This window comes from Melospiza melodia, unplaced genomic scaffold, assembly GCF_035770615.1.
Source record: "Melospiza melodia melodia isolate bMelMel2 unplaced genomic scaffold, bMelMel2.pri scaffold_32, whole genome shotgun sequence".
In the NCBI taxonomy this organism is placed as follows: domain Eukaryota; kingdom Metazoa; phylum Chordata; class Aves; order Passeriformes; family Passerellidae; genus Melospiza; species Melospiza melodia.
In genome coordinates, this window is record NW_026948638.1 from 10,897,914 (window position 1) to 10,918,214 (window position 20,301).

Sequence of the window (20,301 nt, forward strand, 5' to 3'; positions counted from 1 at the left end):
GGAAAAAAGAGAAGCCAAGTCTTGGTGCCCTGGGGCACAGCAGTGTCTGTGCCATCAAGGGCTGTGAGGAGACAACTTGTCCTGAGGCACTGAGGCCTCCTGGCACAGCCCCAGCCAGGCTGGGCACTGTAAGCCCCTTGTCCTGCCCTCAGCATCCCCCCCTAGCCCACATACCAGTGGCCTCAAGGATCTGCTGGAAGGAGTCCCTGGGGAGCCTTGCTCAGGAATGGCCCTGGGGGCTCCTTCATGCTCCCTATAGGGAATGCAGGTTTTTGAAAGGACTTTGGGTTTGGCTTTTGCCTTGGAGTCTCTGAGAGGTTTGTGCAATCATGGCCTCCAATTATCTGCTGTAATTAGTCCCTGGAGAGGCTTTCTCAGTAACAACACTCAGTGGGGCTCATTAATACAACAGAGTACTTCAGTTTTTTTAAGGTACTTGGTGTTTCCCTTTTGATGCACACTGTGTGAGAGGTTTTACAATCCTGGCCCCAATTATCTGCTTTAATGAGTCCCTGGGGAGCTTTGTACTGAGACTCAGTGGGGCTCATTAATGGCTTGAGATACTCAAGGTTTTTAAGGTACTTTATGGATTTAAGTATACTTTTAGGGACTTTTAAGGAATTTCCTTCCAAAATTGAGTGTCTGAGAAGTTTTTGTGCCATCCTGGCCTCCAATTCTGTTGTCCAAGGTGTCCATGAGGAGCCTGTGTTGGGTATCTTCCCCCTTTCTGTTTTACAACTAAGATGGAAATGAAAGAATTTTTTACGACTTTCTAAAATTATCCAAACAAACATGGGACAATTAACAATACAGCAACAACCACTAAGAGAATGAATAGTCCTGTTTTAGCTAGACATCATCCAACCCTTTAGTCACTTGGATTGGAAGAGTTTATTGAACCAGTTGTTGTCTTCCACTTGAAGCTTCTTGAACCGTTCTTTTAGTACCTGAATACTCTTGTGGATTGACTCACTGTGGGTGGAGAGGTTCATGCAACACATGCCCTCAGAGTCTACACAGCCATGCCCATGTGCCCAGAGTAAAAATTCTATCGCTGTTCTGCAAGGTGGCGTGTTTGATGATCTCTATGTCTGAGAGCAGGCCACTCAGTGTGAGGGAGGTAGCATTGGTTTGCTTACTTAACAGGCACCCAAGATGGTCTCATGGTCCTAAAGCTTTAGCTGCAGCCACCCAAGGCAGTCCAAATTGGGGGTGCTACCATCTGATACCTGGATTAAAGCTTTCAAAGCCATCTCTTTGATATCATTTAATACTTCTCTGGTGATACCTACTGCTTGATAATCTGGTAGGCTGTGTTGTCCTTCTCCAGCTAGATGGTTGATTTTCAATTCCACCCTTGCCTCATTATTAGCATACTATTTGCTATTAGCATAATAAACACTTCCATCCCTCTTCCCACAGGGTGTATTCTGTAAATGACAACAACATAATATATTTTAAATCATAGGTGGTTGAGAAATGTGTTGTAAACATGGCCCTCATTAGGTCATTAAAGCAGGGTAAGTCCTTCCTGTGGTCTTTAGATACAAAGATCCTTGATTTCCCTGCAAACCAGTGGCTGATACCTGGGATTCTGCCCCCTTTTTTCATAACATAACAGGGAAATGAGGAATTTTGAGGCTATTTGCCAGTTTCCTTCCTTAACTGGAGGCATGGTCCAGGGTGGAGAGGGAATGATTGACAGTGAGGTCAGGACCCGCAGTTGTGTGGTTGGAGTCTGGAGCTTTTTTCAGGGCAGAGGCGAAAGTTGTGGTAGCAGGAAGTGGAGGAACCAAGATGGAGGGAGGGTGGTCAGGCTCCTGAGCCATATTTTGGCTCGTTCTGTCTTGAGTCTCCAGGGCATGATGCTCCAAGACAGCATGGCCATTGCCACCTTGGACCATCATTAAAGGTTGAGAAAAGCAGGTTTGAGGGGAGTTTCCGAGTTAGGAGTTACCAACGGATTGAGTTTTCAACACACTGCTTGCCGGTCAAGTGTGGTGTGGAAGATGGGGAGCACGCAGGGTGCAATGGGGTCCCTTTTGATCAAAGATTGTACAGTTTAACTCCCACTGAGTCCTAAAATTCAGTGGTATGGATTTCATCAGCAAAGGCATCTGGAAAATTGTTAATGATCCACCTCATGATTGATTTTAATTTGTTCTTCGAAAATATTTTGTCACGATCAGTGAGAGTGAAAGCATCCATATATGCTCCTTTCTACTTTGGACATCTGGCTGCACATTTTTCTCTTTCTCTGCCTTTTTGGAAAGAGCCACAGGAACACTACAAATTAATTATGGGACATGGGTGCATACTGTAAAAACACAGTGACTAAATGGGCAATGAATGTCTTGCATTTCCCCAAACCCACCTGCAATCCTATGCAGGTGAAACCGTCATTGTCCCTGCTGATCCTGGCCAAGGTCCCTTGAAGCAACGATAAATCTGCCGAGCCTGGCACAATCCAAAATCCCAGGGAGCTCTGACCTATCCATCAGCTAACCCCAGCTGACATGACTGACACAGGGAGCCCTGAATGTCATGGCCCCTGTTCGGTCGCCAAATGTCCCTATGAAGGTGGCTGCAATAAACCTCTCTGAGTCCCTGACTTCAGGGTGAGGGTGATGAAAATGAAAAGGAGCAGGACCAATGGAGTTGTTTAAAAGGAACTTTAATAACAGGGTGAAAAACAATAAACATGGAGAAGTCCAGCACAGTACAAGGGGCAGGATCCTAAAACCTGAGTCAAGGGGGAAGCAACAACATAGATACTTGGGGCTAGAAAACTAGAACAATAACATACAGAAGAAATAAGTAACCAATAAACCAATAGGGGAGTAGAACTTGGACAACTTAGCATAACAACACTAAAGGCTTATGGGGGACTTCTCAAGCTCACCCTATGTTAAAAGAATGAATTTTAGGACTTGAAACTCACTCCCAGTTCTTCTGGGGTAAAATCTGGCTGACTCTAAATTACAGCTGGGCTAATTCTCATATTGCTGATTTGCAATGGTCCCTTGGGACCATGCAGCCCAACAGAGCCACAATGATGTCCTTGGTTCCACGAGGCTCCACAGTGTCACAATGTCCCTTGGATCCATAGTGCTCTGCAGTGTCACAATGGCCCCTTCATTTCACAAGGCTCCCAAATGTCACATTGGTCTCCGTAGGAAGGAAACCACGGAGACCTCAGGTTTCAGAAGCTGATGAGTGGCAACCACCAGAGGCTAAGGCAAGCCTGACCTGTCTGTCCTGGCGGGTTTGCTTGGACCAACGCTTGGATATTTGAAATTATGTATGTGGAATCTTAATTTCAGACATTTGTGCCTGGAGAAGAGGGATGTTATTCTTCCATAAAAAGAAAAGCACAGAGCCCTTTCCAGTGTTGGCAAAACAGGTAAGTGCTGGCACTCAGGAATCAAAGACCAGCCAGACCTGTCTGTCCTGGCAACTTTTGTCTGGCTGTAATCCTTGGATACACAGAAATTTGGAGGTGGAATCCAAGTTTTGGCCATGGATACCTCGAAAAAATGGACAGTTCTTTTCTATACAAAGGAAAGCCAAGAGCCCCCATGTTTCAGGGGCAGATGGGAGGTGTCTTCCACATTCCAAGGTCGGCCAGACCTGTCAGGTGACCCCTGGGAGTCCAAGGCAGCCACACCTATTTCATGTTCCCTTGGTTCCACAGAGCCCTGCAGTGTCACAATGGTTCTCTTGCTTCCGTGATGCCCTCTGGTGTCATAATGGCCCCTTGGTTACACAAGTCTTTAAGGATCTAAATGGTCTCCATGGTTCCAAAAGCCCAGGCTATCATAATGATCTATTGGTTCCATGAAGCTCCTCTGTGTCACCATTTGCCCTTGGTTCCATGATTCCAGTGGTACCACACTGATCCCTGTGGCTCCGCAAGTTCCCATAGTGTCACAATGGCCCCTTCCCTCCATGAGACCCTGCAGGGTCACAGTGGTCTCCATGATTCCACGGGGCCTTGCAATGCCACAATTTTCTCCACGGATCCATGGTGCCCTGCCGGATCACAATGACCCTTTGCCTCCATGAGGCCCTGAAATGCTACAATTGCCTCTTGGTTCCACAAAGCCCTGTGGCTTCACATTGACCCCTTGGGACCATGCAGCCCAACAGAACCACAGTGATGTCCTTGGTTCAATGAGGCTCCACAGTGTCACAATGGTCCCTTGGATCCCTGGTACTCTGCAGTGTCACAATGTTCCCTGCATTTCAGAAGTCCCCAAAGTTTCACAATGGCCCCCATAGTTCCTCAAGACTCCACAGTGTCATAATGGCCCCTTGGATCCATGGTACTCACAGTGTCACAATGATTCCCTTGGTTCCACAAGTTCCTACAGTGTAACAATGCCCTTTGGCTCCACAACCCCCCACATTGTCACAATGGTCTCCATAGAAAGGAAACAACTGAGCACCGAGGCAGATGAAAGGCAGTCACCAGAGGCCGAGTCTCACCACACTTGACTGTATTGGCAGATTTTTTTTGGGAGAAACCCATGCATATAGGGAATTTTAGAGGTGGAATCCTAATTTCAGGCATAGAAGCCTAGACAAGAAAGAGAGCTCTTTTCCATAGGAAGGAAAGCACAGAGCCCCAGTGCTTCACAGTCAGATGAGAAGTGGCCCTTGACATGTCAAATTCATTGGGACCTGTCACACAGCCCCCAGGAGGTCAAAGCAGGCAGACCTGTTCCTAGCTTCCTTGATTTCATGGGTTCCCACACTGTCACAGTATTCTCCTTGATTCCATGAAGTCTTGCAGTGTCACAATAGCTCCTTGTTTCTATGGGCCCCAGTGTTTGATTGTTGACCCTTGCATCCATACTGCCCCTGAGCTGCACAATGGTCTCCTTGATTCCATGAGGCACCATGAGGTCACAACTGACCCTTGATTCCATGAGATTCTGTACAGTCATTGTGGTTGCTGTCAGAGACTGGATGAGATCGAGATCCTGAGACACCTTGGGATGCTCAGAATGCCCATGTGGGGCCAGGGCCGGGTCAGGCCTTGGTTTGTGGTGAGACAGAGCCCTGCTCCCAGCCCTGGCCTGGCAGAGCTGTCAATCACACAGTACGGGCAGTGCTAACATAGTTCTGATTGGCTGAGTTGTCAATCAATCACACACCAGCCTCTGGTGCCTACCATGGCTCTGATTGGACATGCAACTGGCAGTCTCACACCAGGGACAGGCCCATGAAGGCCCAGGAGGTTCAAAGCCGGGGCACGAGGGCAGTCCAGGGTCTGGACCCTGCCATCTCCTGTGCTTCCTCTCTTCGCAATTCTGGAACCCCAGCAGTTGGTACCTATGTGTGTGTTTTTCTATGGATCTTCTGTCTTTCTGTTGTTCTCTCTTTCTCCTCCTTCTAATCCTACTTACCTGGAATATTTTTGGGTAACTTGACATATTAAGGGTTAAAGGATTTTAGGTTCAATGTGTGGCAATCCAAGGAACAGGGAATATTTCTCTGTCTGCTCTGAGGGGTCCTGACCCCCAGAGAAACACTGCCTTTCAACTTCACCCATGGAGAGGCCTTCATGGACTTTGAGATAGATTAGAAATTACCAAAGTGTGAAATAGGTAATAGAGAGTACTCTACTACTAGGTTCCTTGGGTGACAAATTTAGGTTTTGGGGTTATTAGTATGGTGTAGATAGGAAGCAAGATGGAGGAATTGGGGTGTAGTCCCTGTCTTCTTCATCTGCTCCATTTTCTGCATTGTTGGTTGTGGAGAGATTTATTCATAATTGGTTAGCTGAGAAAGGCCATACTGACATAATGCCGCTGGTTAAGCTGAAGGAGAAAAGTCAGCAGTCAGCAAGCTGAAAGGAAAGGTCAGCAGTGACCTTGCTGCAACATGAGGATAGGGGGTAGAGATTAGTCCTGAATATATCCTAAGAATATGTAGAAAGTATCAAAAGTAGAACCATAGGAATGCAGAAGTAGGCATAGGTGCTGATATGTAACTGACCAATGCTGAGCTCAACTTTTGCAATATGTATGAAGCTCATTATTAACTGTATTTAACCCGCCGTACTGATCAATAAAATTGAACCTGTGATGATCAAATTGATGTCCTGGTTCCCTTCTGTCGACAAATGGTGGAGAATGCGGGCAAAACCGAATCTCTGCCCTTTTTTCTTGGATTAAAAGAAAAAGGGGATTACGCCACGGTCGAGGAAGTTGGGTTTGGGTCCCTGCAGCCGGGACGGTGCCGGAATTTGAAGCACCCTTGGGGTTCACAACTGTGACTCAAGCCAATACGTGTCCGCCGGAGCCTGGAGAGCTGCAACAGCGCGCGCTGATTAATAGGTATGGATAGGCAAGCGGCATATGATTTATTTACCACCTATTTAGAGCGGCGTGGGATAAAAGGGATAGATTTAAAAAAGGAGTTACCAGGGTTATTAGCTTATGGCCATGCTAAGGGTATCTTTTCTAATCCTCATACAGTTCATGAGCTAGCAGAATGGAAGAAGTTTGGGGAAATATTGTGGGATACAGTGCTACATGATGATAAGTCAGCAAAGAAATTCGGGAAGTTATGGCGGGTGGTGTATAACACGTTACTTCAGCAGGTCTCTGAGAGAAAGGCAGCAGAAAGGGCGACAGAAGCTCATAAGAGGAATATAGGGTATGGTCGTGAAGATGATCCCCTGGCACCTTCTGTAACTAAGGTACTTATGCTTAAGAGTCCCCAGCAAAGTGGTGTGGAAGATTTTCCTATAGGCACAGTGGAACCGTCTGCACCTTTCCTGTCAAAGGGGGAGGGCGAGTCGGATGGTGGGGGTAAGAGCAAACCAGCTTTGCCTCCGCTACCAGCTTCAGGCGGGTCGGATGGTGGGGGTGGGAGCAAGCCAGCTTCACCTCCGCCTCCAGCTTTACCTCCGCTGCTTCCCCTCAGTGAGCCAGCTCCGGTTACAGCTTCGGGGGGGGGGCCGATTCCCCCGCACGAGCTGGCTCTGCTCGAGCCGGCTCCGGTTTCACTGTCAGCTCCAGCGGGGGGGGTTGTTTCCCCCGCACGAGCCGGCCCCTGCTTCACTGCCCCCCCTGCGAGAAAACTCGGTGTCTGCACCGAAGCGCCAGCAGCATAGCACCCTTAAAGAGTCAGATCCCATCCCAGGGGCACACCGTGATCCATGGGGGGAGATGGCTAAACAGAGGAGGGAAGCTTGGGCTGCTTTGGCGAAAGAAGTAATGCAAATGGGGCATGGTGAGGCGGTGGAAATAGCTTCTAGTCTTGCATGTCCAGTTACATACACACCACAGTATGATGCACAGGGGAACCTTACGCATAATATAGCAGAATATACTCCCTTAGATTGGAAGCTGTTAACTCAGCTATGTTCTACGGTTAGTCAGTTTGGAGTAAAAAGTGAACCTGTTAGGCAAATGCTAGATTATCTTTTTAATACTCAGGTTTTATGTCCTAATGATTTAAGAGGAATAGTTCGGTTGATATTCACTCAGCATCAGCAGTTATTGTTTAATGCACATGACCCATTACATGGAGTGACAGTAGAGGAGCTGATGGGCTTAGGGGCATTTTTGCGTACAGAGGCACAGCTGATATCAAGAGCAGATAAACTTAGAGAGTCTATGCGGTTAGCGCGTGCTGCAATAGACATGGTTAAAGAGCCAGGAGGGTTACCGCCTTATATGGGCATTAAACAAGGAAGGGAAGAATCATTTGGAAATTTTATTGATAGAGCAGCTACTGCTATAGATCGTGCAGGTGTTGCAGACTACATGAAGGGGGCGCTATTGAAGCAGTGTGCCTTGCAAAATAGCAATCCAGCAACCCAGAGAGTGTTAGCTACTTTAGGGGCAAATTGGACTATTGAGGAAGCATTAGAGCGAATGGCATTAATGCCAACAGCTTCACAGGCATTTATAGCAGAAGCCTTAAAGGAATTAGGATTAGGGTTCCAAAAGCAAGCAGAGTCTACTCAGAATCAGGTGTTAGCTGCTCTTGCTCCTCTCCGAAGTGGCTCACTGGCATTCACACAAGGAGGTTCGAAACCATTCCTCAAGTGTTACCGATGCGGCAACGAAGGACACACACGCCGAACGTGCCGAGCGACTGGCATATGGTGTCAACACTGCCGATCCAGCTCCCACAACACTACGGCTTGTAGGTGCCGGTCGGGAAACCATCCGCGGAGCACGCATCTCGGGGGCCGCGCCCAGACACAATTTGCCGCCGTGACATCGGAGACACCAGCAGCTGCCGTGACATCGCTGCCACCTCCTGTCTGCAACCCGCAACAACCGGGAGCCTCGGTTTGGACTTATCAGCAGCAGTAGACGTCACACTAATGACGAACCGACCTGAGAGGATACCCACTGGAGTAAAGGGTCCTGTTATATTAAATGGACAAACATGTGGAGCATTATTGCTGGGACGTTCCTCTATAACTATGTTGGGATTATTTGTTTTGCCTGGTGTTATCGATGCAGACTTTACAGGGGAAATACAAATCATGGCTTACACCCTTTATCCTCCGATTAAAATTACAAAAGGAAAACGCATTGCACAATTGGTACCACTGTCACAAATGACATCAGGAATACAATCATTTACTGGACAAGCACGGGATGAAAAAGGTTTTGGCTCTACTGGTGTTACACTTTTAACTGTAGATTTACAAAATAGACCAAAGCAAAAGGTTGAAATTACTTATGGGCATCAAAGCATAACCCTTTATGGATTATTGGATACAGGAGCAGATATTAGCATCATTTCTCCAGAAGCGTGGCCACAACATTGGCCCCTATTCCCATCATCAAACATGCTCAAAGGAGTGGGAGGATTTACATTGGCAAGCAGATCGCCGTCTTTGTGTGCATTGAGAATCAACAAATATCTGCTGTGTTTTCAATTGTTCAACTGCCTCCTAAAGTTTTCTGTTTAATTGGAAGGGACATTTTAACACAATTGGGAGTGGTGTTAACTAATCAGCACCCTTTGGGGTAATTGCCATTGCTTGGACTTTCCCCATTCCACTCACCTGGAAAATGGATACACAGGTGATGGTTGAGCAATGGCCATTAAAAGGGGAGAGTCTTATGCATGCCCATGAATTGGTACAGGAACAATATACAAAAGGGCACCTACGACTGTCCACAAGCCCTTGGAATACACCTATTTTTGTAATCAAAAAGAAATCAGGGAAATATCGTTTGATACATGATTTGAGGGCTGTAAATGACAAAATGGAACCAATGGGGGCCTTATAGCCTGGTCTTCCAAATCCAGCTATGATTCCAGAACACTGGCCACTTTTAATTTTTGACCTAAAAGATTGTTTTTTCTCTATTGGCCTGCATCCTGATGATATGAAGAGATTTGCTTTTACTTTACCAGCAATAAATCGTGGAAAACCAGATAAAAGATTGGAATGGACGTCTCTTCCGCAGGGCATGCGCAACTCCCCCACTTTATGTCAGATTTATGTTGATACTGCATTACAGGCACTACGTCGCAAATGGCCAGCAACTATAATATATCATTACATGGACAATATTTTGTTTGCACAGCAACAGCCATTCTCCTCTTTACAGATTAACACCATTAAAAATACTCTTGCTGAATATTCACTTGTTATTGCTACAGAGAAAATTCAGACTAAAAGGCCCTGGCAATATTTGGGATGGACTCTGATGGATCAAATAGTAATACCACAAAAATTGGAATTACAATTGGACATTAAAACTCTACATGATGCACAGAAGTTGCTGGGAGACTTACAGTGGCTGAAGCCTATTGTGGGAATACCAAATCATTTATTAGAAGCCCTACAGCCTTTGTTAAAAGGCGTGGACCCTACTACTCCTGTACACCTGACAAAGGAGCATCATCTTGCTTTGCAGCAAATTAGTAACTGTGTGCAGCAAGGGTATGTGTCTCGTCGACAACTCGACCACCCCATTGACCTTATTATCTGGAATAGCCCTTGCCACTTGCTTGGTGCTCTCTCTCAGTTGCAAAAGAAAACGGGGGAGATACGGGTGTTGGAATGGTTATCACCACCGCTACAGCATAAGAAAACAATATCTTCAAAAATTGAACAATTGGCTGCATTAATCAAAAAGGGGCATCTCAGAATTCTTGAAGTGGATGGTAGAGAACCTGCTACTATTAGATTGCCTATGGAAAAAGAAACCTTGGACTGGTACTTGATTAATTTGAAGAATTTACAAGAAGCATTATTGATGTCACCTGCTAAAGTAGAGACTAGTAAATTAGTGCCTAGAGTTTTGCAATGGATGACAGAATGGAACTGGATCACTCAACCTTTGAGAGAAGAACGCCTCATAGAAGGAGCTATTACAGCTTTTACAGATGCAGGAAAGAAATCAAGGCGTGCTGCTGTTACCTGGCAAGAAAAGGGACAATGGAAGCATCAACTCCTCACAGCAGACCCTGCAGATAGCTTACAAACTTTGGAATTGTTAGCAGTAGTATGGGCGGTGTCCAACTTACAAGAGCCTTTAAATGTGGTCACAGACTCTATGTATGTTGCAGGAGTAGTCAAACGAATAGAGGAAGCAGCAATTAAGGAAGTGAATAATAAACGATTGTATGAGTTACTGATACAGTTAAGGAAGGTTTTACGAGAAAGAAATGCAGCATATTCTGTGATTCATATTAGGAGTCATAAGTGGTCTGAAGGTTTAGGAGAAGGGAATGAACTTGCAGATAAATTGGTTACCCTACCCATTGATAATTCTTGTCCTATTGACAAGCACACATTGGCCAGAGAAGCACATAGTAGATATCATCAAAATGCAAGAGGATTAGCAAAACACTTTGAGCTGAGTTTGTCAGAAGCCAAGGCCATTGTCAGAGCATGTCCAACATGTAGTTATCATAATGGTGGCATAGGTCTAGGCATCTGGGTTAATCCTCGAGGTTTAGAAATAAATGAGAAATGGCAAATGGATGTTACACACATAGCCAGATTTGGTAAAGTCAAGCATGTGCACGTCACCATAGATACATATAGTCATTACATATGGGCTACGGCTCAGGCAGGAGAGAAAGGTATACATGTTATCAGACACCTGTTAAGTTTTTTCGCTGTTATGGGAGTTCCAAAGAGTATCAAAACCGATAATGGTCCAGCTTATGTAAGTGCTAGGATTCGGAAATTTTTGAATCAGTGGTCTGTTAAGCACGTGACAGGTATTCCACACTCTCCTACTGGACAAGCAATAGTGGAAAGAGCAAACAGTACCCTTAAGCAGTATATTGAAAAACATCAAGATTTGACAGATCCACAAGCATGTTTGGCTAATGTTTTTTATGTATTTAATCATTTATGCATTTTTGGGGAAGATGATACCCCTCCTGCAATGAAATATCATCCAAGGTCAGGTCAGGAAAATACTAAGGAAACAGAGGTCTGGGTTAAGCATAAGAACCCGAGTACAGGATTATGGGAAAAACCTGCAAAAGTATTATATTGGGGTCGGGGGTATCTTTGTGTTTCCTCACCTACAGGGCCTTTGTGGGTGCCTGCTAAGTGGACTAAACCTGTTTTTGATGCAGCCTCTGGTGGATCGCCTCACAGAGGAGGACAGGGAGCGACTGGGGAAGAAACTGCTTCTAGTCCTACAACCGCTACTGTTACAATTGAAGGGGTACTCGGAAGCGGTGGACAGAGCACTGACACGTCACTATCGGACAGCCCAGGAGTTGATTGGTTTTATTGACGCATTATCAACTTTTCGCTTAACAAATCCAGCGAAACTACATTGCCTTGACTGTCACAATCCACATTGTGCTGCCTCGATAGCTCTACGTTGTGGAGGTTGTGAAAGAACTTTTTGGATAGAACAATCATTATTGTGGGATTTGTGGTGTCACACTTGTGAACACGAGCACACGTGCGGCAAATGCTGGCAAGATGAATTAAGGAGACAAACAGGGCAAAATACATATATAGCTTTAAATCTTTATGAGTCTCCTGAACAGAAAATTCTTGCTTATTATCGATGGGAAGTACAATGTATTGTGAATAGAATTAAGGTTCAAAGTAAATCACGTATAGTTTCTATAAGGTGTAGGAAATTAGTGCCTTTAACACAGCATTCAGTTGTAGGACCCTTCCAAGGGGATCCTGATAGAGCATTAGATTGCTGCATTGACAAGTTGCAAAAATTGAGTTTGCAAGTGGCAGGACCAGTAAAATCAGGAGCAGCAAGATTGAAGACAGATAAGAAAAAGAAGGCAAAAAGGGAACGGTCTCATTTGAATAAGGATATCAGTGATTGCTAATTAATTTTCTATGATTTGAACAATTTTACAGTTGTGGGACCCTCAGGAGGATATAGTTGTTGAGGAGAATAATGAACAAGAACTACGATTATGAAATAAGATACGCCTTGTATTAAAGAAAGACCTTGAGCTGTTAGCCTCATATAGTAAAAAAGCTGAAGAGGCATTGCGATCACCACCATTGAATTGGTTGCTTTGGATTGAAGAACCAGACTTTTGTACTGGTCCTTACTTGTATTCACTTCCTTGTTATGTTTGCAAAAGGGATAAAGATAAGTGCTATGCATGGGTAGCTTTGCATTGTGCAGATTGTAATCAGGTTTATTGGTATTCACAGAGGTCATTGGGTCATTGGGATATTTATGGTGTGCACCTTGTTCTGGAAGGTGGATTGGAAATTTTTTCTGGGTTAGACCTCTTGAACAAAGTACTGGCCTGCCAGGAAGGACAGGATTACAGCTTTTTGAGAGTGCAGAACAAGTGGTTATAGCATATCTTAGGTGGAAGTTGCAGGAAAACCTTAGAATATTTGAAATTAATAAAACCTCACGCATCATAGCAGCTTGCTGTAAAGCTGATTTGCCTTCAAACTTACCTCGTGCTATACTTGTGAACAAGGATGCTGATTTAGAATTAGATCAGTATATTCAAGAATTGACTCAGCCTTACAATAGACAATCTAGCAAACCAGGGAAAAGACAGCGAAGAAAGGAAAAACAAAGCAAGCAGAAGGAAGGAAAGGAGAAGCAAAGCAAGCAGAAAGAAAAATGAGGTTTGTTCTTGTTATACTGCTCAATGCTGTAGCAAGTGAAGAAGTAGGAATAACACACTTTAGTCAACCAAGGGAAAATTTATGGGTGACACTTGCTAATCAAACTAACCAATCATCACTTTGTCTTAGTCTTGGAGGAGTCACTAACCCATTTCGAACATGCCTGGTGGGACTTCCAATGTGGTCTCCTGGAGAATTTTGCAGTTTGATAAACAATCAAACCTTATGTATGTCTAACATGTCAAACATCACATTGCCAGTGCAACAAGGGTATACTGCAGGTCAGAGTGATGGCTATCGTCAATGCTTACTAATCCAATCACTTAACACCTCTTTGCATTCTCCTCCTGAGGAATTGGATCTTTTTGGAAGTACAAATGCCAGTATGTCTAACACTACAGCTGGCGGATGGTTTAGCTTCAAACTTTCGGATGCTCAGAATTTAAACCAACCTAAAGAAACATGGGCCACCCTAGATTCATCCCTGAATGTGAGTAAATTCTCTCCACAGCATTACAGTGAATGTAACGGCACAAATATCACAGCACCAATGAAATTACCCACAGGAATATTTTTGATTTGTGGAGAAAGGGCATGGAATGGTATACCAGCTAAACCACAGGGTGGACCCTGTTTTTTGAGAAAATTGTCATTGTTTCACCCTAATGTGTCCTTGCTAATGCAGCTGAGTCAAAATTCAAACAGGAGAAAACGTAGCATACATGACTTAGACTGCAGCCACATAGGAGATCCACGATTTTGGGGCACATTCAAACAGGGGGTGGTTTCAACTATCTTGCCAGGAGGATCTGCCAATAAAGCCATGAATTTAGCAAAACAATTAGGATGCTGGGCAAGGGATGAGCTGAACAAGACATCACAAATTCTAGACATGTTAACTGCAGATGTGCAAAGTGTTAACCATGCTGTTTTGCAAAATAGAGCTGCTGTAGATTTTTTGCTCTTAGCACAAGGGCATGGATGTGAAGAGTTCGAGGGAATGTGTTGCATGAATCTGTCTGATCATTCGGTGTCCATTCACACTAAGATAAAAGAACTGCAACAGGGACTTCACAAACTTAAGGAAGAAGACGGTTTAGGAATTGACGAATGGCTTAAAGGCTTAGGACTTGGACCGTGGCTGAGGAACCTTGTGATCTATGCTATAGGCCTGCTGGGTGTAATTTTGCTGTTTTTGCTTATTTTGCCTTGTATCATTAACTGTATTCAAAACATGGTCAGCCGTACAATAACAAAAACATGGCAAACTAATCTCCTTGCTCAAGAAGAAAACGGGGGAAATGTGGAGAGATTTATTAATAATTGGTTAGCTGAGAAAGGCCATACTGACATAGTGCCGCTGGTTAAGCTGAAGGAAGAAAGTCAGCAGTCAGCAAGTTGAAAGGAAAGGTCACCAGTGACCTTGCTGCAACATGAGGATAGGGAGTAGAGATTATTCCTGAATATATCCTGAGAATATGTAGAAAGTATCAAAAGTAGAACCATAGGAATGCAGAAGTAGGCGTAGGTGCTGATATGTAACTGACCAATCCTGAGCTCAACTTTTGCAATATGTATGAAGCTCATTATTAACTGTATTTAACCCGGCGTACTGATCAATAAAATTGGGCCTGTGATGATCAAATTGATGTCCTGGTCTCCTTCCGTCAACACATGACTCCTTGGAGGAGAGTATTGGAGGCCAGGATGGCATGAAATCCTCTCAGAGACTCAATGTAGAAAGGAAAATCCAAAGTACCTTAAAAACCTTGAGTATCTCAAAGCATTAATGAGCACTACTGAGTGTCAGTCCAAAGCTCTCAAGGGACTCGTTAAAGCAGGTAATTGGGGCCATGATTGTACAAAGCTCTCACAGAGTCTGTATCAAAAGGGAAGCACCAAATACTTTGAAAATACTAAAGTACCCTGAAGTATTAATGAGCCTCAATGAGTGTTGTTACTGACAAAGACTCTCCAGGGACTAATTACAGCGGATAATTGGAGGCCATGATTGCACAAACCTCTCAGAGACTCCAAGGCAAAAGCAAAATGCGAAATCCTTTCAAAAACCTGCAGAGAGTCTCCTGGCACAGAGGCAGCTCCTGGCAAGGGCAGCGCTGCAGAGAGGCAGCTCTGGCCAGGAGCAGCTCCTGTGCACAGCCCAGCAGGGCTGGGCACTGCCTGCAGCCACCCTGGGCACAGCACAGGGGCACAGAGGGGTTAAACTCAGCCTGGGCTGGGAGCACAGAGCAGAGCTCACTCAGGGCTCACTAGAGCAGAAATCAGCCCAGGTTTGAAGCAGTCATTCCCTGGCTTTGGGAAGAGAAGCTGCCGTTCCTGCAGGGATCTCCTGGAGCTGGCACATCCCACAGCTTTGAGGACCTTTCAGGAGGACTCTCAGAGCTGCTCCAGGGCAGGGCTGTGGCCCTAGGGCAGGGCTGGCTTTCCCTGCTGCCCCAGCCCAGGCACAGCCCAAGGCAGCTCCTGTTGCCAGGCTCTGCTGCAGGGCTGAGCAGCCGGGGCTGCAGCCAGGGATGCCCAGGGCTGTCCTGCAGAGCAGGGTCCTGCAGCCCAGGGTGCTGTGCTGGGGCAGGGACTCTGCTGCCTGCCACGGAACGCTCTCAGCCAGCCCTGGCAGCTGCTCCCAGCGCTGGAGAGAAGCTGTGGGGGGAAGGAGCCACCCTGAGCAGGGCAGGGGCTGCTGCTGAGAGGGGCTGGGTGGGGCAGGGCTGCTCCCAGCTCCAGACCTGCCTGGGCACAGCTCCGGAGGACACTTCCCAAAGAAGGTAAGCCAGGGATTGCTGGAAAGGTCAGGAGCACTCCTAAGAGTGTTTTCAATTTCCTACTTAGAGAAAGATGGGAATGTTGGGGTGGTGACAAAAAGATTTTTGTATTTTTTACATTTTTATATATTCATAGCTCTCTAAATTACTATTATATAGTTACAATTCTATAATCCTTACTTAACTCTTCTAAACTCTTAACTGTAATGAACCACTATTATATTCTTATATAGCTTTAATCCTGAATTAAATCTAGTATGTTTCTTTACCTTTCTCTTAATAACCTGACTGTCTAAATATATTCGTAAAATGCTGTATAGTCCTATTCTTTTATATAGTCCTGAAATACTATACAGTCTTCTAAGAACAGGACATATAGGAGCATTTTGGGTTTTGAGAATGATCAGAATATGAGCAGTCATTATAAAAAGTGAAAGCAAAGAAGCCTTTGCACCTACTCCAATGGGTTGACCCAGGGGTGTGTAACTAGGGAAACTGAATCTCCTTTTGGATGCTCCTGTTAAATATCCTCATTATCAACCTTAATAAATTGTTGAAATCGGGAGATGGGTGTGCCCTTTCCCACTGGGACACCTGGAAGTTTCCAATAAGTGTCTGGCTTTTACTTTACTTTACTCTTCTAACACTGCTGCAAGGGTTGTTTTTTCTCTTTGGATTATAGACAACAGGGGGATGAGAGAAGCAGAACAGGAATTGTAATCCCAGAATCACAGAACATTCTGAGTTGAAAGGGACACAGAGGATCATCAAAGGAATGTTTGAACATTTACACAGACTCCAGAACTGTGACTTAAGCTGGTCAGTATCTCTGCTGGGAGCCTCCCAAAGGCCCTCAGCCACTCCTCAGCCCTGGACAGCAGCAGCATCACCGCAGAGCCCAGCAGGGCTCTCCTGAGCTGCCCTTGCCCAGCTGCACACAGAGCCTGCCCCAGCCAGGGCCCTGCACACAGGCAGGTTTCTGTAGGGCCCAGACAGGGCAAACAGGCTGGGATGGGCTCTGTGAGCGCTGGCAGGGACAAGGCTCCTCTCAGGAGGGCATGTGCAGGCCCAGGGAGATGCTCAGGGAAGGAGAGGGGGCTGAAGAGAGCAGAGCTGGGGGCAGGATGAGGGCACGGTTGGTGTGTGGGAGGTGCCAGGCACAGCTGGGCACGGGAACACTGTCCTGAGTACCCGGCTGTCTCTGCCCTGCCCTCTCAGGCACAGCACCACAACATCTTCTCTTGGTTCTGCACTGCCCTGATATTGACCCTGTTACCTGCTGCTCTCAGGGAGGCTCTGGCATTGCAGCAGCTGAGTCAGGCACTGCCCTTAGCATTCCTGCCAGGCAGGGCTGTCCATGGGAATGGGGTGTCCGAGCTTCCCTGGCACCTGTGGGGCTGTGGGCAAAGGAGTCCATGGGAAAGGGGAATGAGCTGAGCCCCCTCCCTGAGATCCCATCATGGGCACAGCCAGGGGTCTCCTTGCTGTGCCCTTCCAAGCTCTGAGCTGCCCTCCTGGGTGCAAATCTGTGCCAGAGCCTCTGAGAGTTCCCTGAATGTCCCACGGGGAAGGGCAGAGCTGCCACAGCTGAGGAAATGCTGCTGGGTTTGCCAAGGGAGCCATGAGTATCCTTGGCACAAGGGGGTGCTGAGACCTTACCCAGAAACCTTTAGAGAGGGTGAGACATTCAGGGATCCTATGATCTGGGAAGGGGCTGGTTTATCCCAGGGTGACCTGGGAGTGTGACTGTGCTCTGATTGCAAAGGTTCCCCCCAGAGCAGGAAGGGGGGTGAGTGAGTCCCAGCTGTAGGGACTGTCTGCAGGGAATGGACCAGGTTTGGCTCCAAGCAGCCTCTCCTGACTTGTCACTGTCCTTTCTCCATGAACAGGTCGCCAGCAGCCTCAGCAAATGTCCAACAGCAGCTCCATCAGCCACTTCCTCCTGCTGGCACTGGCAGACACACATCAGCTGCAGCTCCTGCACTTCTGCCTCTTGCTGGGCATCTCCCTGGCTGCCCTCCTGGGCAACGGCCTCATCATCAGCGCCATAGCCTGCGGCCACCACCTGCACACGCCCATGTTCTTCTTCCTGCTCAACCTGGCCCTCAGCGACCTGGGCTCCATCTGCACCACTGTCCCCAAAGCCATGCACAATTCCCTCTGGGACACCAGGGACATCTCCTACACTGGATGTGCTGCACAGCTCTTTTTCTTTCTGTTCTTCATCTCAGCAGAGTTTTTCCTCCTGACCATCATGTGCTATGACCGCTACGTGTCCATCTGCAAACCCCTGCACTACGGGACCCTCTTGGGCAGCAGAGTTTGTGCCCACATGGCAGCAGCTGCCTGGGCCAGTGCCTTTCTCAATGCTCTGCTACTCACGTCCAATACATTTTCCCTGCCCCTGTGCCATGGCAATGTCGTGGGCCAGTTCTTCTGTGAAATCCCACAGATCCTCAAGCTCTCCTGCTCACAGTCCAAACTGAGGAAACTGGGGCTCATTGTTGGTAGTTCCTCTTTAGGCTTGGGTTGTTTTGTGTTCATTGTTTTCTCCTATGTGCAGATCTTCAGGGCTGTGCTGAGGATCCCCTCTGAGCAGGGACGGCACAAAGCCTTTTCCACCTGCCTCCCTCACCTGGCTGTGATCTCCCTGTTCCTCAGCACTAGTGTCTTTGCTCACCTGAAGCCCCCCTCAGTCTCGTCCCCATCCCTGGATCTGGCCCTGTCAGTTCTATACTCGGTGGTGCCTCCAGCCCTGAACCCCCTCATCTACAGCCTGAGGAACCAGGAGCTCAAGGCTGCAGTGTGGAGACTGATGGCTGGATGCATTCAGGAACATTAAACTGCTGGCCAATTTCTGCCAATCACTTCTACTAAAAGACATCTTTCATACTTCTTGTTGCTTTGGTTGTGGTTTGTTCTTTTTTTCCTTTGTATTAGTTTTTCATATTGCCCACGAAGGAATGTCATTGTTTTTGCCTTTTCTCATTTTGTTTCTCTCCAACTTCCCTGTGGCCAGAGACTGTGTCAATGAGGGGCGGCGCTCTTGTGGCTTTAAAGGAACTCAGGGATCTCCCAGCCAAGTTTTTTTGCATAGATGCCCTTTTGTTCCCTTCTCTGGAGCTGCAGCAGCAATGTCTGTGTGCAGAGCTGGGGGCAGATCAGTGTTGGCACAGCAGCTCTGCTCCTGCTGGCCCCACCATTCCTGATCCAGTTCAGGAGCCATTGGCCTTCTTGGCCACCTGGGCACACTGCTGCCTCATGCCCAGCCTGCTGTCCATCACTCCCTGCAGGTCCCTTTCTGCCTGGCTGCTGCCCAGCCATTATGTCCCCAGCCTGTAGTGAGGCAGGTGTTGTTGTGGCCAAAGTGCAGAACTCGGCACTTGGTCTTTTTAAACCTCACCTTGTTGGATTCACCCCCTAGATCCACCTGTCCAGTTCCCTGTGCAGAGCCCTCCTATGCTCCCACAGAATCAACACTCACACCCACCTTGGTGTCATCTGCAAAGATGTCCTTGGTTCCATGAGGCCTCTCATTGTCACAATTGCCTCCTTGGTACACCAGGCCCTGCACTGTCACACTGGCCCCCTGGGTTCCATAGGGCCCCAATATTTGACAATGGACTCCTTGATTCCACGGGGCTTCACAGTGTCACAATGTTCTCATTGGTGCCACAGTTTCACAGTGGCCCCTTGGTTCCATGGGGCCCCAGAGTGTCACAATGGCCCCATGGTTGTTTTGCGGAGAAAAGAAGAAACCTCACAACTTTGTAAAAGTTGTAAAGCCCGGTATGCTTTTATTACAACGCGTGCCGGACGCAAGTCCCCCAAAAAGGCATGCGTGCCTCTGAAGACCTCAGGTCTTGTCTTCTTTTATCCCCCTTCCAAATGCATATGCATACAGTTTCACAATAAGTTTATACATATTCATTCCATGTGACATTTAGCACCAGTTCTTCTTTATCAAAGGAATTTCTAAGTCAAGGGCAAATCGACCTTGTGGTCTTTTCTGTTTTTCTTTCTCTGTCTCCTTGCTGTCTCGGCATGCGAGTTTTTCCTTCAGCTTTGGCCTCACAGATTTTTCACCTTTCTTAGACACTTCACCTAATTCAGAATGGATCTTTACTCTGTCTCATTCCCCCCCTTTCCTAGGAAATAAGTAAATTTTTTTTCTTAATGAAAACCTTCATGACAGAAAGTGTCTTTTAGTGCTTCACCATGTACATTTGACACAGAGGTTAGTACAGCTATTCGTTGTAGCATTCTCCTGTCCCAAATTAACAATATAATAGATAATCCTAAGCTTATCCCAACTAATATTAGTAAAACTACAATGGGGTGGCACAACTTATTAAAGATTCCATTTGCAGTTTGTGACCACCCAAAGATCACATCCCACCAGTGATAATCCATATTTTTTTTTATTCTTTG

At 46.5% G+C, this 20,301-nt stretch overlaps 1 protein-coding gene across 1 annotated transcript; it reads left to right on the forward strand.

Annotated features, from left to right (window-relative positions):
* The first annotated feature begins 17,779 nt into the window (after positions 1-17,779).
* LOC134434170 (olfactory receptor 14C36-like) lies at positions 17,780-18,712 on the forward strand. The gene has a single exon (XM_063182851.1). It carries the CDS (start codon positions 17,780-17,782, stop codon positions 18,710-18,712), a length of 933 nt encoding a protein of 310 aa, XP_063038921.1.
* The last annotated feature ends 1,589 nt before the right edge of the window (positions 18,713-20,301 follow it).